This window comes from Mercenaria mercenaria, chromosome 17 (assembly GCF_021730395.1).
Source record: "Mercenaria mercenaria strain notata chromosome 17, MADL_Memer_1, whole genome shotgun sequence".
Taxonomy (NCBI): Eukaryota; Metazoa; Mollusca; class Bivalvia; order Venerida; family Veneridae; genus Mercenaria; species Mercenaria mercenaria.
Genome location: NC_069377.1, coordinates 45,520,804 through 45,546,634, shown reverse-complemented (window position 1 = coordinate 45,546,634; position 25,831 = coordinate 45,520,804). Strand labels below are relative to the sequence as shown.

At 35.6% G+C, this 25,831-nt stretch overlaps 1 protein-coding gene across 3 annotated transcripts in view; it reads right to left on the bottom strand.

Annotated features, from left to right (window-relative positions):
• The window catches only part of LOC123535753 (uncharacterized), a 106,953-nt gene that overhangs the window by 24,187 nt on the left and 56,935 nt on the right, over window positions 1–25,831 (bottom strand). For all 3 annotated transcript variants that reach the window (XM_053528058.1, XM_053528057.1, XM_053528059.1), the window contains 2 exons: window positions 21,818–21,878; window positions 11,187–11,294 (listed from right to left, as the gene is read on the bottom strand). In XM_053528058.1, coding sequence (XP_053384033.1) covers window positions 11,187–11,294; window positions 21,818–21,878 — 169 coding nt within the window. The remainder of the gene's footprint in view (window positions 1–11,186; window positions 11,295–21,817; window positions 21,879–25,831) is intronic.

Below are 25,831 nucleotides of genomic sequence, written 5' to 3'. Positions count from 1 at the left end.
ACTTAATTCACAAAATATTGAAATTAAAATTTATCATTAAAATTTTATGAAAGAATTTGGCTAATTTTATAGCCTGGTTACACATTCCATAAAGAACGGCCCAATTGAATTTCCCTCAATTTGTTTACTTTTGATCATATATCAGTTGAAAACATACAGTGTAAATAATGAGTAAATACATTACTCAAGACAAGACGCAAGACAAGACACAAAGCTGGAAAAGACACAATGACAAAATAAAAGACACAGTACAAGACAGAAGCCAAGCATAAGAACCAAACAAAAGATGCAAAACAAGGCACCAGACAAGACAAGATTAGACACAAAACAAGACCTTAGGCATGAAAAGACAAAAAATGAGACACAAGACAAGACAGAAGACGAGACATGCATTGTAAGTTATATGTACATGTAATAGGTTCTATGTAACAAATGATAAATAATAAGTTATAACTAATAAGTTATAACTAATAAGTTATAACTAATAAATTATAAATAATAAGTAATAACTAATAAATTATAAATAATAACCAATAACTAATAAATTATAAATAATAAATAAAAGGTAATAGATAATAAGTTATAAATAATAATATAGTTAAACTACCGTATAAGATGTAGTCATAACAACTGAACGAAAACCTAATTGACCGTACCGCTGAACGGAAGGGATAAATGCATAGACTATCTGTCGTTTATGTGTAAGTGTCTAACTATTATTTTAAATTGCAGATACATGTACAAGTAATTGGGAAAATGCTTCGGAGTGCTGTGATTGTACATTTTTCGACAGTTATGATGAGGACAATAGGTAATGTAGGAGCTGTCGTGCCTCCATATTTGCCGCCAGCAAGTCGAAATACCAAGTCTACACTTACACTGGTGAAAGAATACTTTTACGCTGGTTTTAGATACTTTGAAATAGTTCTTCTACTGTTATGTCAACACAATATTAAAATAAGTATTCGACAATTAAAACGAATATTGAAAGCGAATAATTTGCGTCGCCGTGGGGATGTGTATAAGCCGCTAGAAGAAGTAAAAGACTTGACAGAAAAGGAACTCCAACTCAGTGTGTGAAATTGTGTTGGTTATAGAAGTATTTGGCGTCGATTAATGTACGATTCTAAATTGAAAGTTATGAGGTTGATGAAAGAAACAGATCCTGAGGGAGTAAGCTTGAGAAGGGCTCACAGGCTAAACAGAAGAAGATACTGTGCACAAAGTCCAAATTATATCTGGCACGTCGACGTAAGGATATATGCCAGTTCACGAAACTCTGCACAACCTTTTTGTAAGAGAAGTGATGTTATGAGGTTGATGAAAGAAACACATCCTGAGGGAGTAAGCTTGAGAAGGGCTCACAGGCTAAACAGAAGAAGATACTGTGCACAAAGTCCTAGATGGGTACAGTCGCAGAATAATGTGGTTAGAGGTTGGAGCAAGTAACAACGTCCCGAAATGCATTGAAAATTATTATCTGGAAACAGTTAAGAGTTTGACGCGTGCTCCACGGATTATCGGAACTGACTGCGGCACTGAAAACACGTACCTCAGTTACATACAGCCTTTACTTCGACTGAGTCACAATGACACCATGGCGGGAATCAAGAGCTTTGTGTTCGGTAGAAGTACTTCCAATCAACGAATTGAAGCCTGGTGGAGCTACCTTAGACGCCAAGGTACACACGGGTGGATAAATAAACTAAAAGATTTCCGAGATTCTGGCAGATTTAACGCACTCAATCCGATTCACATAAAATGCGTTAGATTTTGTCTTATGGATGTGCTGCAAGCAGAACTTGACCGGATAGCACAGCACTGGATTTTGCACATTATTCGGCCTCAGAAAAGTGTAAACGAGCTTCCCTCAGGTAAACCCGAAATCTTGTTTAACGTTCCCGAATTGTTTGGTGGATATGAAATGGGTGAAAACGTTGATGTCATTGATTTAATTCTTTGTCAAGAAATGTATGCTTCGCCAAAACAAAAAACAATGTGCAGAGTTTCGTGAACTGGCATATATCCTTAAACCAGATCTTCAGGCTCCGTGCAACGCAGATGATGGTTTCAAGTAATATGAAGAACTGATCAGTCTATACGAACAAGAAATATGATGGGGTAAAACTTATAGACTATGTTCATCAAATGAAACCTATTGATGATAACCATAGTGTTTTGGGACGTAGTTATCACTATAAATATGATATTGTGTATGTGTAATATAATCTCGAAAATGTCATAAAATGGTTAGATCTTAAACATCTTTAGTCTTACATGCAGGCACGTTAAGTTTCTTGTATTACTTTAACTGCAGAATAGGACCTCAAAGTCACGGTGGTCATTTTCAGTCTTTATATGCATGCCATTTTAAAAAATTGTATATCAATTTCTTTGCAACAATTTAGAGAAACTTCCTGAGTAATATAATTCTGGAAATGTTTTCTTTCTTTGAAAAACAGTTGATACTGAGCACTTTCTAAAAATCGCCAGGCATCCTTCTTGAAGAATAAAAATAAATACTAGTAACTGTAAGTGTGGAGTTGTTAACACCGAAAGCAGAAAACAAAACTGCCACTGAACAAACTATGAATTCCAACTACAGAGTTATTTGTCCCTTCCTCTATATTCCTAACCCCCTCATTCAAATCCCCACAAATTTTCTATAATTTTTCATCTACCTGGTGCTATGTTTTTCTTCGTAATAATGAAATCTGACTTTTGACCTTGACCTTGGAAGTATGGTGCGCATGGCGCATTGCCAAGTTACTTCAGATCCCCCTTTTTTAAAAAATGGTCATATTCTATTATATATATATCATCTGCTGCTCATGACCAATCTTCCTACCAATTTTCCTGATCCTAGGCCCAAGCGTTCTTAAAATATCGTCCGGAAATTGTTTTACTGTTCCTGGTCACTACGACCTTGACCTTTGACCTACTGATCTCAAAATCAACAGGGGTCATCTGCTGGTGATGACCAACCTCCTTATTAACTTTCATGATCTTAGGTCCAAGTGTTCTTGGAGTTATCATCCAGAAACGGATTGGTCTACATACCGACCTACAGACCGACATCTGCAAAACAATATACACCTCTTTCTTCGAAGGGGGTGGGGGGGATTAAAACTGGATCGCAGTGAGATTTGAACCGACTTAAACCGGCACCTTTCCATTCCATAGCACAAAATCTTTTTTTTTATTTCAAATATGACCCCATTTTTCTATTTTTAGCTACACTGACCTTGTAATGTAATTTCAAAAAGGGTGCTAGGCTATTGTTTTAAAAGACTAAATTATTCAATGTCTTGGATAGTATATATTCATTCAAAATTAGTTAAAGACTTTCACCGGAAACTCTTGACCTTTTAAAATTTTTGAAATATAAAACTGACAAGTTATCGTAGCTCTGGGCAGGTTAAGACATAACACCAGGAAAACTACATCTTAATTTGGTAATCAACAGTCTGGCCGGTGCATATAAAAGGTCTATGTACTAGACAATCAGGGAGGCAAGGCGGCAGAGCCACCAACCGTGGTTCTGCCAACGTAAGTCAAAATACCAATTTGCCTCGTTAGGTTACCTTCCAAATATGTAGATTTCATGAAAGACAACTCAAACATAATTAGTTCTTAACATTTTACAGTAGCTAAATATTATTTGAAAGATGGACACTGAGACAATAAAACTGCTTGTATTAAAAGACTTTCTTTAACTACCTGAAATTAAATAAACATCAAAAATGAACTATTGTGTCTTCGATCTTATATATGTGTGTGAAAGTTCTACCACAGGTTTTACAAGTCTGGTAACACTGGTGCCATGTGGCTTTTAGAGGTCATTACGCTACAACCTTGACCCTGATCCGAGTGATCTCAAATACATTCCAACCTTTCGTGTTTAATAAAAGCTATCTACACACCAAGCATACTGACAATAAGTGTACTCAAACTAAAGATATTGAGTGGGAACCATTATTCTATTTTTAGTAACAGTGACCCAAATATCACCCAAAGCTAATTCTTCAGATATACTGGCTGTACACAAAGTTTGGTGACAGTATGTAAGTTCAAACTAATTTTATAAAGCGGAAATCACCTTTTTGATAATCATACAGAGAAAAAATCTACTTTAATAGAAAAAAAATCCATTTTAGTAACTTTGACCTTGACCTTGACCAAAACAAAAAAAAAAAAAAATAGATATAGACCACTGCGCCACCATGGAATTTTCTAAGTGTAAAGATAAGTTATCCTGACCTTGACTAAAGCCCCATATACAATCCCAACCTTTATTTTTCTACAGGCTACCTATAGGCCATTTATTTTTTTTTATTTTGTTGGGTTTAACGTCGCAGACACAATTTTAGGTCATATGGCGACTTTCCAGCTTTAATGGCGGATGAAGACCCCAGGTGCCCCTCCGTGCACAATTTTATCACGAGCGGGCACCTGGGTAGAACCACCGACCTTCCGTAAGCCAGCTGGATGGCTTCCTCACGTGAAGAATTCTACGCCCAAATGAGGTTTCAAACCCACATCGATGTGGGGCAAATGGTTTGAAGTCAACGACTCTAACCACTCGGCACGGAGGCCCCACCTATAGGCCAAGTTTAATTTCAATACAGCAATGCAAACTAACGTTATTGTGTGAACCCAATTTTTCTATTTTTAGAAAAAGCGACCTTGACCTTGATTCTTATGACCCCAAATGCAATCTCAACCTTCGTCTCCTTATCATCTATCTTCAGGCCAAATTTGGTGTCCATAGCATGTTTTAAACTAAAGTTATTGTGGGGAAACCACAGTTCGATGCCCGCCGGCCGACATACCCCAATCTAATAACTGGTTATCTACGTAAACCTGGATAACTAGATCTACTAATGATACTAGTTGTGTGCAAGTTTGCTATAAAAACTCAAAAATGCCATGGAACATTCCAATGGAAGACAAGGCAAAATACTGCTTATTTTGGCCTCTATAGATGATCAAGAGATGATCAAGATGCATTAAGATTGAACCATAATTAAGGCCTCTATGCTGTTCGTAAGCATTTCTTGTTTTACCAAACATGACCCACTTTCAATCCTCACCTATATAGGGTCAAGATGAAACTTCTGGTCAAGTTACAAGAGAATGAATCAAAATATGGTTTCTAGACTATCAAAAGCTTTTTCTATTATTTTACGTTTTTGAACCCATGTGACCCAGGTTTAAAGCTGACCTAGATATTATAAAGCTGAAAAATCTGACAAAGTTTCATGAATATTTGACGAAAACTGTGGTCATGGTTTTTCTGATTTGACCTTGTGATCTACTTATTGACCCCACGTGACCAAGACTGAAACTTTGTCTAGATATCAAGGTAAACACTCTGGCCAAGTTCCATCAAGATGTGACTAAAATTGTGACCTCAACTGTGTTCACAAGGTTTTTCTTTGACTTGACCTAATTACCAAGTTTTTGGCCCCACATGACAAAGATTCAAATATGACCTAGATGTCACCAAGTTAAACATTTTGATAAAATTTCAGGAACTTCAAGATTGGACCAAAACTGTTGCCTCTTTATGAGTTCAAAAGATTTATCTATGATTTAACATAGTGACTTAATTTCTGACCCCACATGACCATTTTTTTAAAACTGACCTAGATATCATAAAAGCAAACATTCTGATCAATTTTTCACGTAGACCAAATCTGTGGCCTCTACCTTTTTCTTTCATTTGATCCAGTAACCTGGTTTTTTACTCAACATGACCTTGATTCAATCTTGACACAAATATCATCAAGGTTAACATTTTGACTAAATTCCACAGCTCTAGGTTGGACCAAAACTGTGACTTCTATTGTATTTACAAGTTTTTTTACTACGATTAAATTTAGTAACCTAGTTTTTGACCTCACATGACCCAACTTAAAACTTTACATTGATATAACCAAGGTGAACATTCTGACAGAGTTTCATGAAGCTTTGGCCAAAACTATGGCCTCTTAAGTATTCGGAAGGTTTTCTATGATATTACTTTGTGACCTAGTTTTTAAACCCACATGACCCAGATATGAACTTGACCTAGAGATCATCAAGGTGAACATTGTGATATTGAACCAAACATTTGACCTATTGAGTTCAGGAGGAAAAGTTGAGGGATGAACAGACAACGAGCAGCAAACAAAAGTTGATCACAAAAGCTCACTTTGTCACAAAATGGCAAGTGAGCTAAAAATTTGAAACATGGTAAGAATATGGTGTTCCATGTTCAAGGAGCTCCCACTTCAAGCTCTGGCTGAGCCAAAACAAAATAAAGCAACTGACTGTTAAAACTTTTATTGAACTTTTATAACAAAACCACCAACCCTTTATGCATAAAAACTTCAACAATACCATATTCCAAATTAATTGTAAATATAAGATAATGCCCAACGAATCCTAAAATTTAAAAAATAGCCCAAAAATGCTAAATCCGCCACTATTTAAATATGAATATTTTTGTTCATATAGGTTGAAAAGATCTGAAAATCGGCAGTTGCACATCTCTTCTCAAATTCTGAGTTTTCCACACCTAAACAATGCCAAAATAAAACTAAAGCTATGACGGAAGGTGATGAATGTACGCCCGTCCCCTGCCCACTGACACAGTACATTGCAATATGATGCGCACAGGATTGCATAATTACGTAGACTGTATGTATATAGAATAGAAACAAAAAAGGAAGTCCCATAACTCTGCAGAATTTTTTTTTAAGAAAGAACCTTACATGCACAACGCACAACCAGCCTTGGTACTGATCACTTGTGTGAAGTTTCATTAAATTGTTTTCAAGGGTTCTGGAGATAAGACGTACACAAAATTGCATAATTATGCAGACTCAATTTATATAGTAAAGTAACAAACAAAACCCCAAAGTCCTACAACTCTGCAGAATATTCATCTAAAAAAAACGTAACATGCACCATGCACAACTTGGGTTGGTACTGATCATTTATGTGAAGTTTCATCAAATTGTGTGCAATGGTTCGGGAGATTAGGCGCCTACAAGATTGCACATGCAGACTGTATGTATGTATTAAATCAACAAAAATAAAAGTCCCGTGACTGTGCATTTTTTTTGTCTTAAAGAACCTAACATGCACCATGCACGACAAAGTTACTACTTTTCACTTTTATTAAGTTTCGTTAAATTGTGTGCATAAGTTTCGTTAAATTGTGTGCAAGCGTTCAGGAGATTAGACTTGCACAAGCTTGCATATGCAGGCTCTTATGTATATACTACAGTAACAAAAAAAAATAAAGTCACGTAACTCTGAATGCACCATGCACAACTACTGTTGCTACTGATTACTTGTTTGAAGTTTCTTTAGGGATGAGGAGAGTTGTTGCACACAAGATTGTGTCTACGGGCAGACAGACAGACAACCTGAAACCAGTATATCTCATTTCAACTTGGTTGTTCAGGGGGTACAATAAAGCAACTGTCAAAACTGTAAAGAACTTTTAAAACAAAAACACAAAACCTTTATGCATAAAAGCTTAAACCTCATATTTAAAACAAATTCTAAGCATAAATCATAAGAGAATGCCAGACGAACCCCAAATTTCAAACAAGAGGGTCATGATGACCCTGAATCGCTCTCCTGAGTAATATGAGCCACATGTTTAAAATGGTACACTGATACTAAAATATTAAAAAGTAGGTCACATCTACGGTCACTGAAAGTCAGTTTTAAGATCGATGTGCAAAACTGTATATGTCATCCAAATTTCAACGCTGTATTTAAAAAAACAAGGAAGTAGCTAAGGCAGTAGGTCAAGGTCACGGCCAAGTAACCCCTTATCGCTTGTGGTCATCAGGTAATTATAATTAAACTGTCTAAGAAATATAATCTGATAATTTTTCAGGTATTTATTCCTATATAACTCATATAACAAGTGACCCACAGGGCAGGCCTCGATCTTTTCACCCCAGGGGCATAATTCGAATATTTCCCGCCAGCTGTATACCGTAACTAATAAATTATAACTTATAGATTTTAAGTAATAACTTATAAGTTATAAATTATAGGTATTAAGTTATAAGTTATAAGTTGTAAATTATAGGTAATAAGTAATAAATGTCCCTCCAGGGCTTCCGTAGTTAACAGCGCTCTCGACTATTCGAAGAATTGATGGAAGTATAGGGTCAAAATTTTACCAGAGATTTCAGACAAAAGAAAAAGAATAGATAAGACAATGTATCTGCATTTGTGGATTTGGATAAGTCTTGCACTATATCATTGTTCTCTATACGGGGTTTACAGGTGACTAGTACACTTTTCCTTTGGTACAAGATGGCGATTTTTTATTACCTCATACTTAGCGTTCGCCAGAAGGAGAGGGATGATTAAAACAACCAAAGAGGAGATTTAAACTCGCCACATTCTAAGCTACCAGAGCATGTTCAATTGATAAGACACAGAAATACATAATACAATGTTGTTATTATTGCACTAGTTTTCCTAATGGTATTTTTTACATTCTAATATTTATTACTCGTTCCCAACAAACAAATGACAAACTTTCCGACCTGAATCAAATATTGAGAATGAATGAACGTGATATGAATTTGTTTCTGCAAACAGAGGCATGGCTTGTGATCGATCTGAACATTACAAAACGAATGACCTGAAGTACACTGTCTGCTTAAAAATGTTCACTTGACTAACCTACTATGATTGAGTTTAAAACTGTTGTTTCCTAAAGGTATTCATTTACAATTACAGAAATATATTCTTAAACATATTCTTAAAAGAAGAGCATCTGTAAGATTGACTCAAATCGCTTGTCAAAAATAAAGGCATTTTTGCTTGGAGATTTATATTTTAAGTAAGACCTTTAGTGCATCATTTTGTGTAGTTTTTACGCCATATATGTAGAACAAGGCCACCACGGTGTCAACAATTATAGGTTATTAGCTTTGTATCGGGAAATATGCACGAGTTCTTCTGCGGAAATATTGTGCGACTTTAGGAGCGCAATATTCTTCCGCTGAAGAACGAGTGCATATTTCCCGATGCAAAGATAATAACCTTTTTATTACATACGCATCTACACGTATAAATATTATGTAAATATCATAAATAAGTTCAATAGCCTGAATAGGATTGACAATACTGAACTAAACAGAAAAAATAGTGCAACAACACACACTGAATTACATCACGCACCCGATATGAAATTCAGGCGTCAATGTATAAAAAATATTGACGTTTCCGGTACCAGTGTAACTTAACGGGGAATTGAAACGAGTATATAATAATGAAGAATATGAGATGACTATGGTTATATATGGTTTTATCAACCTTTATATCGATAATCCAAACCCTACACTTTGTCCAAACCGTTAACCGTTTCTTAATTAACTGTATCCAAACCAATACAAGCTTGATCGAGACTTTACTTTAGATGACACTTGCGCAAAAATTCAAAACTTTAAGGTATGGTAAAGTAGGTAGCATATGCGAAAATATTCTTTCTTATAGACCTTTGTTTGCTAATGATACATTTGAACGAATTACATTCTTAAAATGAGCCGTGCCATGGGAAAACCAACATAGTGGGTATGCGACCAGCATGGATCCAGACCAGCCTGCGCATCCGCGCAGTCTGGTCAGGCTCCATGCTGTTCGCTTTTAAAGCCTATTGGAATTGGAGAAACTGTTCGCGAACAGCATGGAGCCTGACCAGACTGCGCGGATGCGCAGGCTGGTCTGGATCCATGCTGGTCGCATACCCACTATGTTGGTTTTCTCATGGCGCGGCTCAAATATCGTTTTTGCCTCTTCACAATCATAATGGTCACGACGTCATCACTTAAAATAAAAGAATAGATTTCCTGGAAGTATAAAGCAGAGCAAACACAACAAGAGCCGCACATAGCCCGCCAAAAATGGAAACTGTAGCAGAAAGATAATAATAGTATTTGAAATAATGATTAATACTTTAAGATAGTATGATACGATATTTTGTGTCGTTGTTTCAGTTATAAAAAGCAATATGATCTGAGGTAAAATTTAGAGAAAAAAAACACGTGATGTGTCAATATTTTTGCATGATTGAATGGAGGTAATGTAATCACAAGATATTAGTATTGCTATTGATTAACCATACCTATAGATAAAAATAATTTGTGAAACAATCTACCAATATATAAGAATAAGAAAACAATGAAACCGTCGCAAATTTTATAACATAAACAAAAACTTACATTTTATAAGTAATTTAGTATAAATACCTTTTTAATTTTTTGAGATAGGGCCTGTTTTGTATTATGTGCTGAATGAAATGTGTTGATCAAAAAACAAGAAAAGAACATTCACTAAAAAGCCATGGGTTTACAAATTCACACGGTTTACGTTAGGCTATTACGAGCTAATTAAACGCTTTGCTTTAAAGGTGAAATTATGAAGGACAAAAACATGACAACATCCTAAAATGAACAACGAGACATGCAATAACAACTTCCGGATATAAAATAAGCGATAAGCATTAGGTCACATATTAATATATTAGAACTTAGTCTGAAACTGAAAAGTTTCTGCAGCAACTATTGAGGATATGTGTTTTACGAAACCGCTCATGCTATTTTTCAAGACAGTTAACCCAATTTCTGAGAGATTAACTGACCTTAAAGGTCCAATACTAAGGAAAGTGAACATTTTAATTTCTTTTAAAAAACACAGAAACTATTTCATTTTATTGGAAAATGAAAGTTGGTATGTAGAAATTCGAAATAAATCGCAGTATATGTACAATTATTTTTCTATGAAGTATGAAGAAAGTTAAAAAGACCTGGGGGGTCATTCTGTCGATTCATTGAAATTTCAACATAATACACATACATTTCTTTGAGTTCCAAAGACCTTCTGTAAATTTTGACCTGCCAATCTTCTTTATTTAGTGTCTTGCAGAAGTCTATGCACTGGCTATGAAAAAAATTGCCAACTCACTTTCCCTTAGTAATGGACCTTTAACCATCAAATTGGTCTTTTATCAAATTCAGGTCTACATCAGTTCATAGCTTCGGCTCTTTCTCAAAGTCTTACCGTATACAATCAAAATCTTCATGTGCAAGAGGTAAAAAAGGTATTTTACATTATAATGAGACCCACGAGAGATTTTATAAATAAATAATACTGCATTTTGTTACCGTTCAGATCGAATTTTTCCGGTGGTATAGGTTCAATGGAGTACTCTTCTGTGCACCAACGAAGCCACGCACCAATCTCTTCTTTTGACCAGGTCTGAGGATGCTTTGCTGAAAATATACATACGAAGGAGGCTGACTATATGTGCCTGCAATTATCGCTAATTGAATAATTAATTAATGTGTCTTAATTTGCCTTTCCACTAGAACACGTGCACTAAAAACACGTCAGAAAATTTTAAGCATTTTAAACCGATTGAAAATTTTGGAAAACAACCAGATTATAGTTTTTGTTTACAGATACTGCCGTCAGCTAACACCAGAGCAATATATTTATCGAATATTTTATAGGTATCGAACAGTCTTATGGCGTTTTGAAATGTAAAAAAACCCCAAAAAACACAAAAGAATAACATATGATTAAGTCTATAGACAACATTTGCGATGCAAATACTATTTCCTCGCCGGTCTTGCTGTAACGTGCTCGAGTTCGATTCTAAGACGCGTATATTTTTATTTCTAAAACTGTGTTTTTTTCCTATTTATTTAATACGGTACAACGAAGAAACTCAAGTTAGTTAATTTAGTTCCAACTTTTCTTCCACTATCTGAATTATGCCATTAATAATGCAAAATAAACGCACGTAATTATTTTTAAATACACACCGCTTTATACTAATAAACTTTGATAATGTGGCAGTTGAGTCCAATAAGTCCAGGGATGTTTAAAGATAATCCGTCATAGATCTATTGTAAAGCAAATATGGATTTACCTGTATTGGAAAATAAACAGTGTCCACTGGATTTAGGTCAACTGCCACATTATCAAAGTTTATTAGTATATAGCGAAAGTTTGAAACTCTCTTGAGATATTTTTAAACTTAACGGGTTAGTTCTTTTTTTATAAATTCTATGATCATCTCATACTTCACCTTAAACAGCATTGCCCGGCTATAATTTCAGACACTGCCACAGTTATACGCAAATAAGAACATAATAATGAATTAGAAACCAGAGAAAAACTAAGTTACACAAAGTACACCGAACCGCAAAATAAACGCAACACATTTCTTTTTTGAATATTTCAGCCGTAAAAATATTTTACTAACCCAAACGTATTTGAATATTATTTATACATGTAAAATATTACTATGCCACTAAAATTTATTGAAATCATCGTACCGTAGCACCTGACTGGCACAACAACACGAAAAGCACGTTTTGCACGTGCGCGCTGAAAGTAGGTAAATTATTTTTAAAAAATCGCTAATTTCGTGACCTGTTACGATTTTACAATTAAAAAAACACCCCAAAAGTTTTTTAGCTGACATAAATAGTCTTTTGCAATGCCACGACTTCCGGATAATTTGCGAAATCAGGCTGTCGGAATGCTACATGCCGGAATGTCCACGAGACGTATAGCTGCAGCATTAGGGTGTCATGCTTCGACGTACGGAATTACGGAATTCCGTTAGGGCCATCGCCTTTGTATGTGTTGATCTGAAACGCGATACTCGATAGTACGATGATGAAAACGCGAAATCACGAAACTACGATAACGAAAACGCGACAATACGATGATGATAACGCGATACTACGATAACGAAAACGCGATAATACGATAGTACGATGATGATAATGCGATATACTATCGCGTTTTCACCATCGTACTGTCGCGTTTTCACCATCGCACTGTCGTATTATCGCGTTTTCGTTATCGTAGTATCGTGATTTCGCAATATCATTATCGTATTATCGCGTTATCACACGTACTGTCGCGTTATCACCATCGTACTGTCGCGTTATCACCATCGTACTGTCGCATTATCATCATCGTACTGTCGCGTTATCACCATCGTATTGTCGCGTTATCACCATCGTACTGTCGCGTTATCATTATCGCACCATCGCCTTCCAGTGCGCATGTGCATGCTAAAAATGAGAAGATTAGAAGTTATACTTTTAGAACTACAGCTCCTGCTCTAGCGACAGGGCGATATGCAGATTCGAACGCGGGCGCTAGTGTGTGAAAATCTTGATTTGTATTGATGATCCTCCTATAGCTACAGCTGCTAGTTAGTCAAAAACAAAAAATAATTAACATTTTTCCATGTTTTTTTAGCTTTCGTCAATTTAAGAGTCATTTACAGAAAATGAATTTAGGGAGACAAAGCGTGTTGGATGTTGAACAGGTTCAGAATGCTGTGCAGATATAATTTTACTGCATTTCTCATTCCTGTAAAATCATAAATAAAATGTCTGAGTAAGGGGGCGTTAACTCACTTTTGGTTGTAAACTGCTTTACTTTTTATTTTATTTTTGCAGAAAATTGCCAGACTTTGATGCATTAAAAGAAACTTTGTGCCATGAAAACTGCAAACAATATTCTTCGAATATTTGCGATGCTCCGATTTCAGTGTTGTTATGCGTCTTACGGAATTCAACATCAATGACCTGAGCTTTACAAGACATGCATTTGCTTTTCAGTGTTGAAATATAAACCATCATAATTGTGAAAATATTCATCATCATATTTGTGAAAATATTCATGTCAGACCAAAATAAAAACAAACAAAAAACGCCCTGATCATGATACAATATAACATTCTTTTTTTTTCTTGTTATCATATACTATATAGAAAACTCAAACCGATTGACCTGCAGAGTTTTTGCCTAAGTACATATTTGGTTTTAGCTGAAAAAACTTTTTACCACCCATTAGCAAGCAATAGAAATCATTTTTAATTTCAACAGAGCTTAAATAACAAGATAAATAGAAACCAGAACACTGGAGAGGAAATTCTTCTGTGCGCATGGGCACCGGAAGGCGATAGTACGATGATGATAACGCGATAGTACGATGGTGATAACGCGACAGTACGATGGTGATAACGCGACAGTACGATGACGATAATGCGACAGTACGATGATGATAACGCGACAGTACGATGGTGATAACGCGATAGTACGATAATGATATTGCGAAATCACGATACTACAATTACGAAAATGCGATAATACGATAGTACGATGGTGAAAACGCGACAGTACGATGATGAAAACGCGATAGTGTATCGCATTATCATCATCGTACTATCGTATTATCGCGTTTTCGTTATCGTAGTATCGCGTTATCATCATCGTGCTGTCGCGTTTTCGTTATCGTGGTTTCGTGATTTCGCGTTTTCATCATCGTACTATCGAGTATCGCGTTTCAGATCAATACATTCAAAGGCGATGGCCCTAACGGAATTCCGTACTAGGGCCATCGCCTTTGTATGTGTTGATCTGAAACGCGATACTCGATAGTACGATGATGAAAACGCGAAATCACGAAACTACGATAACGAAAACGCGACAACACGATGATGATAACGCGATACTACGATAACGAAAACGCGATAATACGATAGTACGATGATGATAATGCGATATACTATCGCGTTTTCACCATCGTACTGTCGCGTTTTCACCATCGTACTGTCGTATTATCGCGTTTTCGTTATCGTAGTATCGTGATTTCGCAATATCATTATCGTATTATCGCGTTATCACCATCGTACTGTCGCGTTATCACCATCGTACTGTCGCATTATCATCATCGTACTGTCGCGTTATCACCATCGTATTGTCGCGTTATCACCATCGTACTGTCGCGTTATCATTATCGCACCATCGCCTTCCGGTGCGCATATGCATGCTAAAAATGAGAAGATTAGAAGTTATACTTTTAGAACTACAGCTCCTGCTCTAGCGATAGGGCGATAGGCAGATTCGAACGCGGGTGCTAGTGTGTGAAAATCTTGATTTGTATTGATGATCCTCCTACAGCTGCTAGTTAGTCAAAAGCAAAAATAATTAACATTTTTCCATGCTTTTTTAGCTTTCGTCAATTTAAGAGTCATTTACAGAAAATGAATTTAGGGAGACAAAGCGTGTTGGATGTTGAACAGGTTCAGAATGCTGTGCAGATATAATTTTACTGCATTTCTCATTCCTGTAAAATCATAAATAAAATGTCTGAGTAAGGGGGCGTTAACTCACTTTTGGTTGTAAACTGCTTTACGTTTTATTTTATTTTTGCAGAAAATTGCCAGACTTTGATGCATTAAAAGAAACTATGTGCCATGAAAACTGCAAACAATATTCTTCGAATATTTGCGATGCTCCGATTTCAGTGTTGTTATGCGTCTTACGGAATTCAACATCAATGACCTGAGCTTTACAAGACATGCATTTGCTTTTCAGTGTTGAAATATAAACCATCATATTTGTGAAAATATTCATCATCATATTTGTGAAAATATTCATGTCAGACCAAAATAAAAACAAACAAAAAACGCCCTGATCATGGTACAATATAACATTCTTTTTTTTTTCTTGTTATCATATACTATATAGAAAACTCAAACCGATTGACCTGCAGAGTTTTTGCCTAAGTACATATTTGGTTTTAGCTGAAAAAACTTTTTACCACCCATTAGCAAGCAATAGAAATCATTTTTAATTTCAACAGAGCTTAAATAACAAGATAATAGAAACCAGAACACTGGAGAGGAAATTCTTCTGTGCGCATGGGCACCGGAAGGCGATAGTACGATGATGATAACGCGATAGTACGATGGTGATAACGCGACAGTACGATGGTGATAACGCGACAGTACGATGACGATAATGCGACAGTACGATGATGATAACGCGACAGTACGATGGTGATAACGCGATAGTACGATAATGATATTGCGAAATCACGATACTACAATAACGAAAATGCGATAATACGATAGTACGATGGTGAAAACGCGACAGTACGATGATGAAACGCGATAGTGTATCGCATTATCATCATCGTACTATCGTATTATCGCGTTTTCGTTATCGTAGTATCGCGTTATCATCATCGTGCTGTCGCGTTTTCGTTATCGTGGTTTCGTGATTTCGCGTTTTCATCATCGTACTATCGAGTATCGCGTTTCAGATCAATACATTCAAAGGCGATGGCCCTAACGGAATTCCGTAGTGTTGCGCATAGCATGTCGTCTTATATTAATATTTAGGAACATTTGTACCAAGTAAAATTTAAATCCCTTCATGGATTGTTGAGTCCTGCTAAACTTTGACCTCCAAGTCAATGACCTTAATCTTTGAGCTAGGGGTGCGGATTTTTGTGTATGACACGTCTCCTGATCCAGTGAAATATTTTTGCCAAATAATATTATAATTCTATACGGGATGACAATGTTATGAACCGGATAGGAAAAATCCCTATTGACCTTTGACTTCCAAGTGTAACCTTTACCTTTGAGCTGGGGGTCTGGGTGTTGCGCATGACACGTTTTCTTATAATAGGATGTTTGTTTGCCATTTTAGATATCATATTTAAATCCTTATTGGGTGACAAAGTTATAGACCGGACATAAAAACAATGACATTTGACCTCCAAGTGTAACCTCTGGCCTTTGAGCTAGGGTTCTAGATGTTGCAGATGACACGTAGTCTGATTTGACGCGTTGTTGCATTGTAATCCTTAAATGGGTGGCATACTTTTGGACCGGACACAAAACAGACCCCGTTAATGCTATGCTAACCTTGATAGCCATGTGTAACTTTGACCATTGATTTAGTCTGAAAGTTGTGCATGACACATCGTCTTATTATGTGGTTCATCTGTTCCAAGAGGCAGGAAAAAGCCCGTTTTACCTACAATTGTGACTTTGACCTTAAAGTTAGGAGTGTGGGTTTTGCTCTTGACATCTCATCATAGGAAACATTTTTGCCAAGTAGTATTGAAATCCATTGATGAATGACAGAGATATGGACCGGGCACGAAACTGCGGACGGATGGAATGACGGATGACGGACGGAAAAGCGCAATCCTACAGTCCTCGAAACTGGTTTGCAACCAGCAAGAGACTTATACATTTTCACACATATGTACACATAAAGGTGACCACGTGTATGAAGGCTGGTTGGAAATTATTTATAACTTTGCAGGAAGTGTATGCCACAATCTTGAGACGGGATTGGCATGGTTGTCACCACCTTTCTTCATCCACGGAAAAAATGTCTTGCTGTCATTTACACTTCATGGTTATCATATGTGACAGCAGTGTAACACAGGTGGTATAATATATATGATAATACTAACTCTGTGCATAAACAGCAGTGTCACACAGGAGATATCATACCAGACTTCATTCTATGCATCATCAACAATGTAACAGTGGAGATATCATAACAGATTATTTCCACTCCATCAACAACAGTGTAACACAGGAGATATAAAACTAGATTCCCAGTACGTGCATCAACTGCAGTGTGACACAGGAGATACCATACCAGATCTCAGTCTTTGCATCAACAGCACAGGAGATGCCATACCTGACTTCCACCCTGTGCATCAACAGCAGTGTAACATAGGAGATATCATACAAGAATTACAATATCTGCATCAACAGCAGTGTAACACATGAGATATCATACCAGATTTCCAGTATATGCATCAACAGCAATGTAACACAGGAGATATCATACCAGATTTCCACTCTTTGCTTCAACAGCAGTGTAACACAGTAGATATCATACCAGATTTCCAGCATGTGCATCAACAGCAGTGTAACACAGGATATATCATACCAGATTTCCAGCATGTGCATCCACAGCAATGTAACACAGGAGATATCATACCATATTTCCAGCATGTACATCAACAGCAATGTAAAACAGGAGATATCATACAAGATTTCAAGTATGTGCATCAACAGCAATGTAACACAGGATATATCATACCAGATTTCAACTCTGCCCATCAACAGCAGTGTAACACAGGAGATATCATTCCAGATTTCCAGCATGTGCATCAACAGCAATGTAAAACAGGAGATATCATACAAGATTTCAAGTATGTGCATCAACAGCAATGTAACACAGGATATATCATACCAGATTTCAACTCTGTCCATCAACAGCAGTGTAACACAGGAGATATCATTCCAGATTTCCAGCATGTTCATCAACAGCAATGTAACACAGGAGATATCATACCAGGTTTCCAGTATGTGCATCAATAGCAGTGAAACACAGGAGATATCATACAAGATTTCCAGTATGTGCATCAACAGCAGTGTAACACAGGAGGTATCATACAAGATTTCAAGTATGTGCATCAACAGCAGTGTAACACAGGAGATATCATACAAGATTTCTAGTATGTGCATCAACAGCAGTGTAACACAGGAGATATCATTCCAGATTTCCAGCATGTTCATCAACAGCAATGTAACACAGGAGATATCATACCAGGTTTCCAGTATGTGCATCAATAGCAGTGAAACACAGGAGATATCATACAAGATTTCCAGTATGTGCATCAACAGCAGTGTAACACAGGAGGTATCATACAAGATTTCAAGTATGTGCATCAACAGCAGTGTAACACAGGAGATATCATACAAGATTTCTAGTATGTGCATCAACAGCAGTGTAACACAGGAGGTATCATACAAGATATCCAGTATGTGCATCAAAAGCAGTGTAACACAGGAGATATCATAAAAGATTTTGAGTATATGCAACAACAGCAATGTAACACAGGAGATATCATACAAGATTTCAAGTATGTGCATCAACAGCAGTGTAACAAAGGAGATATCATACAAGACTTCCAGTATATGCATCAACAGCAGTGTCACAATGGAGATATCATACAAAATTACAAGCATGTGCATCAATAGCAGTGTAACACAAGATATATCATAAAATATATCCAATATGTGCATCAACAGCAGTGTAATACAGGAGATATCGTAAAAGATATCAAGTATGTGCATCAACAGCTGTGTAACACAGGGGATATAATACAAGATTTCTACTCTGTGCATCAACAGCAGTGGATATCATACAAGATATCCAGTATGTGCATCAAAAACAGTGTAACACAGGATTACAAGATTTCCAGTATGTGCAGCAACAGCAGTGTAAAACAGGAGGTATCATACAAGATTTCCAGTATGTGCATCAACAGCAGTGTAACACAGGATATATCATACCAGATTTCCAGTATATGCATCAACAGCAATGTAACACAGGAGATATCATACAATATTTCCACTCTGTGCTTCAACAGCAGTGTAACACAGTAGATATCATACCAGATTTCCAGCATGTGCATCAACAGCAGTGTAACACAGGATATATCATACCAGATTTCCAGCATGTGCATCCACAGCAATGTAACACAGGAGATATCATACAAGATTTCAAGTATGTGCATCAACAGCAGTGTACACAGATATATCATACAGATTTCCAGATGTGCATCCACAGCAATGTAACACAGAGATATATACAGATTCAAGTATGTGCATCAACAGCAATGTAACACAGGATATATCATACCAGATTTCAACTCTGTCCATCAACAGCAGTGTAACACAGGAGATATCATTCTAGATTTCCAGCATGTTTATCAACAGCAATGTAAAACAGCAGATATCATACCAGATTTCAACTCTGTCCATCAACAGCAGTGTAACACAGGAGATATCATTCTAGATTTCCAGCATGTTTATCAACAGCAATGTAACACAGGAGATATCATACCAGGTTTCCTGTATATGAATCAACAGCAGTGGCACAATGGAGATATCATACAAAATTTCCAGCATGTGCATCAATAGCAGTGTAACAAAGGAGATATCATACAAGATTTCCACTCTGTGCATCAACAGCAGTGTAACACAGGAGATATCATACACGATATCCAGTATGTGCATCAAAAGCAGTGTAACACAGGATTACAAAATTTCCTGTATGTGCATCAACAGCAGTGTAACACAGGAGGTATCATACAAGATTTCCAGTATGTGCATCAACAGCAGTGTAACACTGGTGATATCATACAAGATTTCCAGTATGTGCATCAACAGCAGTGTAACACTGGTGATATCATACAAGATTTCCAGTATGTGCATCAACAGCAGTGTAACACAGGAGATATCATACAAGATTCCCAGTATGTGCATCAACAGAACAATCAGTCTTTCAACATGAAATATTAATCCTATTAGTCTTTAAATAGATACGTGTCATTCATGTTTATGACAATACTTTTCAAAATATTCATTGTTTTAGAATTACATGCAATTATTTTAACTGCTGATAACGCATACATTGTCAAACAGTTTCATTATTGACTTTCATAAATGAATCAATTTTATGATGAAGATGGCTACAGTCATTGAATAACATTAACTTTATTATAATGAAAACTTTATGCTAACTAAATGAGTAAGATAACGTTGATTAATGTTTGTTATCGTATAAACTTAAACCGGTTTCAATTAAAATTCAACCTAAAATTGTAATATTTGAGAACCCAGGGCTATAATTTCATGTAAACACTATAACAACAAGAGGGCCAAAATGGCCATATATCGCTCACCTGTTATCATTGCACTTAAGGACAAGAAGATCAAAGAATCATAATCCAGATCAATCAAAAGAATTATGAGACAATATAGTTGAAATTTTCTTAAAGTTACTTCAAATAAAATTATTTTCAAATCAGGCCAGTAGTTTTATGCCCAAAGGATTACATCGAGCAAAATTTTGACTGATGAACCCAAAGGACAGGAACAACAAAGCTGCTATTAAGCCGAAAAGGTCAAAATAGCTAATTTTGGCCCTTTCAGGGGCCGTAACTCTGGAACCCATTAGGGGATCTGGCCAATTCAAGAAAGGAACCAAGAACTTATGGTGACACAAGTTCTGTGCAAGTTTGATTAAATTCAAATCAAAAATGAAGCTGCTATTGTGCAGACAAGGTCAAAATAGCTAATTCTGGCTCTATCAGGGGCCATAACTCCGGAACCCATAAATTCTGGCCCTTTAAGGGGCAATAACTCTAGAATCCATGATGGGATCTGGCCAGTTTTTGAAAGGAACTGAGATATCATGCCAATACAAGTTTAATACAAGTTTGATCAAAATTACTTGCAAAATGTTATCTCTAACTTGTTTACAAGAAATTGTGGACGGACGACGGACGGACGGACGACAGAAGGACGACGGAAAAAGGGTGATCACAAAAGCTCACCCTGTCACTATGTGACAGGTGGGCTAATAAAACAGTAGCATAGATACTTTTATGATTTATGATGGAAATGTGTTGTTTTTTCTTTTAAAAGTGCACATCTCCAGACTTGTGATGTTTTTTTTTTTTTGGTATTCATTTACAATAGAATTCTTCTTTAATGATTCTGTACGTTTAAGTACGGTGTTGTTTTAGTTATAAAAAAAAAATACGTAGAAAATTCTCAAAGCGCTAGTCATACTATCGAAATTTGAAAATTATTTTACCTTATAACTTACACATTAAAATATTTACTTACATATTATTATTAATCTATTTAAGCTATACTGATTCATCATTTTCCAAATCTTATACTAACAGTTGTCTGTTTTAAAAGATTTGAAACCATGACGAAGCACGAGATCACTGTGGTGAAACACGAGATCACAATAACAAAGCACGAGATCACGATACTAAACCCTGTTGCTGAAAATAAAAAACAACTAAGCATGCATTTAATTTTTAAAGGAAATATTCAATATCACAACACAAATATTCTTACCTAGACTTGCTGGGTGTACAGTTGAACACCGTTGCCATGGTAAAGAACCGGCCATTTTAATCTGAAAGTATAGCAACAACAAATGAACATAGAGAGGCACACATACAACGTGGTTAGACAAACTGAAGTAAAATCAATTTCAAATCAATGCGTAACAATGTAAATACCTCGCAAAGAAGGTAAAATAATCTATATAATTGTAGATAATTATATGCTGTCTGTTGTTGCCACAGCAAAACTATCTTAAATTTATGCCAAAGACAAGAATCTTACATCTTTACAGGTGAGTTTCAGTAATTCTATACAGACGTGTTTGCAGTTTTAACAATTTTAGACGAAAATGTATAATATGTTGCTCCCTGGAATAGAAAAAAATAGTTGCAAACAATAAAATAGAGCCTTAAAAGACATTATGTATTGTATAAATAGGTATTTGATCTAGCGCGGTTTTCGAAGTGAATCATTTCTCAATTGTTGATGATTTTGACAATGATAAAAATGTAACAGACACAGTTTTTCTCCACAGCTAACCGAGCAAGTTTCCCATGGCAAAACTTGTGTTTGCGATTCAAATGACTATATTCCTACATATTAAATAAAAGACAAACATACAGCCATGCCTAGTTTATTTCAATTACAAATACTGTTGGGAGCTGTGGTGTTCTAATTTAAAAATTCTATAATATTTTCAAAACTGCTGAATCCTTTAAGTACATGTAGTAAGGAAATAAGTAAAATATGCCAGTATTAGTCGTTTTTTATAAAAAAAATATTTCATGACAAGAAATATCTTTAAAAAAGATGGCCGGCGAATAGTAATAAGAAGTATTCTATCATCTATCTAACATTTTGCATATAGCAAAACTAAACACGACACTAACAATAAGCAGAGTGAAAAAAATAGACACTCTCGTCAAATCGGCCAGAGTGTAGCATAAATCTTTCATTTCGATGCGTTATCAAGAAATCTGATTTGCAAACTTAAGTCACATGACATGGGTTAGTCCAGGTCACGAATTCGTTCTTAGACGGCGTTCGCCGAAAAAATATTTATAATGCGTCATGAATATCTGCTATCGGATTTTTAAACATTGAGCAACTTTTGTATTTTACAAAACATTGAATTAAATTATGAAGTGTTTCCTTGCACTGTGTATAAATGTTTATAAGATTTGTCAAAATTGTCGAAGCATGTTGATTACTGCTTAATTTTACACATTTTTTGCAGAATAACTGTTATTCTGTCACAAAAGATAGATTTAGCTTTTTTTTTTTAATGAGTGTGACTTTTTTGTTTTGCACAATATCTCAGATAATTTGTGATTCATGTCTTAAAAACCATTGCTAAAACATTCAAAACAAATTCTCGATTTTTGTGTAAGATATTTATGCTTTGTGTAGAACATCGATTATTTCGTGTAAGTGTGACATTGACTTATATAATATTTGCATGATGTACAGTATTATTGGAACGTACCTGTACATAATAAATATAATTATCTAAACACAGTTACTCACATAGTCTGGATACCGACAAGATAATCTTTTTTGTGTGTGTTTTGAGAGGACAAGGGACATATATAGTTATACAAAATTTTAATCGCTTCAGCAGTTATCTCCTGTGATCAAAACACAGGGTCTGAACACAGACTGTTACACACATGAAATCAGTAAAAGTGCAGAAAAAAATTCTGTAGCTATTACAACACACATAAAATTTGAGCCCTATGATATTAAAATATGCCTATGGTTTGACAGGTTTTGGATCTTTTGCGATTGCAAACTGGAAACTCAATTCTTTTTTTCGTGTTTTTGTTTTGTTTGTTTGAAAAGAAAATTAGCCAACGTTTAGTTTAAACAGTATTTATTAAATATATCATGTACATAAATACATACAATAAAATTTACAATCAAAATAAGGTAAAGGATCAGAAAACAAGCTTTCATCGAAAACTTGTATTAATTCATTTCCTTGACAGTAAAACATGTTATAAGGATAGGGTGTAACAAAAGTATGGTTTTTGTCTTGTTATTTGTTAGTTTAAACTCTTTTAATAGCTTTTTAGCTAGTTAAGTATGAAAATTTTGAGATTGGTTGAGAAATGCTGCTTAGTACTAAGAATGTTCTGCACGTGGCCACTTCGCGCCAATAGTCACCCGCGCGCGTCGGTGCGCCGGTCACGTGGAGAATCGCTTCGAGGCAACGATGTATTGCTGCACTTTAGCGAAGACAGATATATTCTGAGTCGTAGTTAGGTGTTCATTACCAAACAGTAAGTTATTAATGGTGAAGCCCCAATTTTAAAATCTTATTGACCCTATAATAACATCCTTCTGGGTTCAAGCCACCAAAAAGCCCGTTCAGTTTTTTTTTACAGATTTAGGAAAAAACAGTAGTATATTAAAATGTACAACGTTTAGTACTTATATTTTGATGTGGATAATGTATAAGTGGATATATTTGCGGGTCAAACACTTTCCGAATTGCTGATATGGGAAGTTTCGCGAGCGAAAATACTCGCACATCCCTGAAATCTGTATGTGCGCAATACCTATACATCATCAAAATCACTAACCTCCAGTATGCGATATCTACACGCCTTGAAAATTTTACTGTACATAACGGTTTTCCATCTCACTTCCATTTCACTTCGTAAATAAACATTTTTTCAATGATTCTTTTTTCATTCAATGATACAGCTATACTCGCATAGCTTTATTCTTTTAGTAATATACATGTTACATCATTTTGGCAACAAGACTTACGATAGAAACAGTCTCAAAAATAATAATTTCAGATCCTGTCAAATCAAAATTTAATTTGATGTTGGCTAAATGGCTTAAATTGGTCTTTTTCAAGTTTGTTCTAATGAGATGAATAAGATAACATCATAAGTAACGCCCCACACAAGATATGATATTTACATATCAGTACGGTATATGGGGAAGCACTGCCAGTTGATATATAGAGGATATTACAAGAGTGTCTTTCCATACTGAATTTATTAAACGAGTTGAATAAAATAATAAAATGCGAGGCTCTGCCGAGCATTTTATCAATTTTATTCAATGAGTTTATTAAATTCAATGTGGAAAGTCACAAATGTAATATTCTTTTTATCACATGTTAGCCTTTCCTGTCGAAACATCAAAACTTCTGCTTTCTTTTACTATATAAACAAGTCAATTTGACCAACGTCCCCTATACTATAAAATTTAATGACGTCAACGTCAAGGCTTTATTACACTAGTGTATTATCGTTTTTATTTAAACTTGTGATAAAATAAGATATGAAAATGCTTAACCCGAAAAAAAATCAACATATGTTTGGACTGATTAATATTTTTTCCATATCGCGCTCTGAAATGAGAAATAATCAATTGCAACAAAAATACAATGGTTAGAATTAGAGAAAGCTTAACTGTCAATGTGTAATTAAACAGAATGTTACATTGCCTCTCAGTGAAGATCTAGTTATTATTATACCTCACATAATTACTCAATGCAATTTTCCCATCAGATTAACTTAAAAATAATATATCAGTTTCCCTAGTGGTTTAATATCTCATGAATCCGGTTATTTTGGTTTTCTGCGCATGTGGTATGATCAGTAATTTAGGTAGCAGGGTACTCTTTCGAATTTTGGCCCCCTCAATATTTGTTATAAAGAGAATATCGTGATTTTGGATGTCTGTAAATTAAGGTGAGAGATAATGATTATTAATTCTTTAGAAAATTTATACAGCCGATACATGTAAAATTCTGATGTCAGTTGGAAAACTAACTGCTGGTAGCTTTGTATCATAAATGAGACACCATTTCGCGGAAAAAACCAATTCACGGAAGGGTTCTGTGCTTGTTGATTGATACTCAGGAACATTTTCGTTATTTTCCGAAAAAACGAGCTGGATGGGCCCCCATTCCGTTTATGTCCTGACGTTCAGTAAGGACTATTAAATTAAGAAATGCACTAAAAATGGACAGTGTTCTTGCAGCGGGATCATTGTAGACTG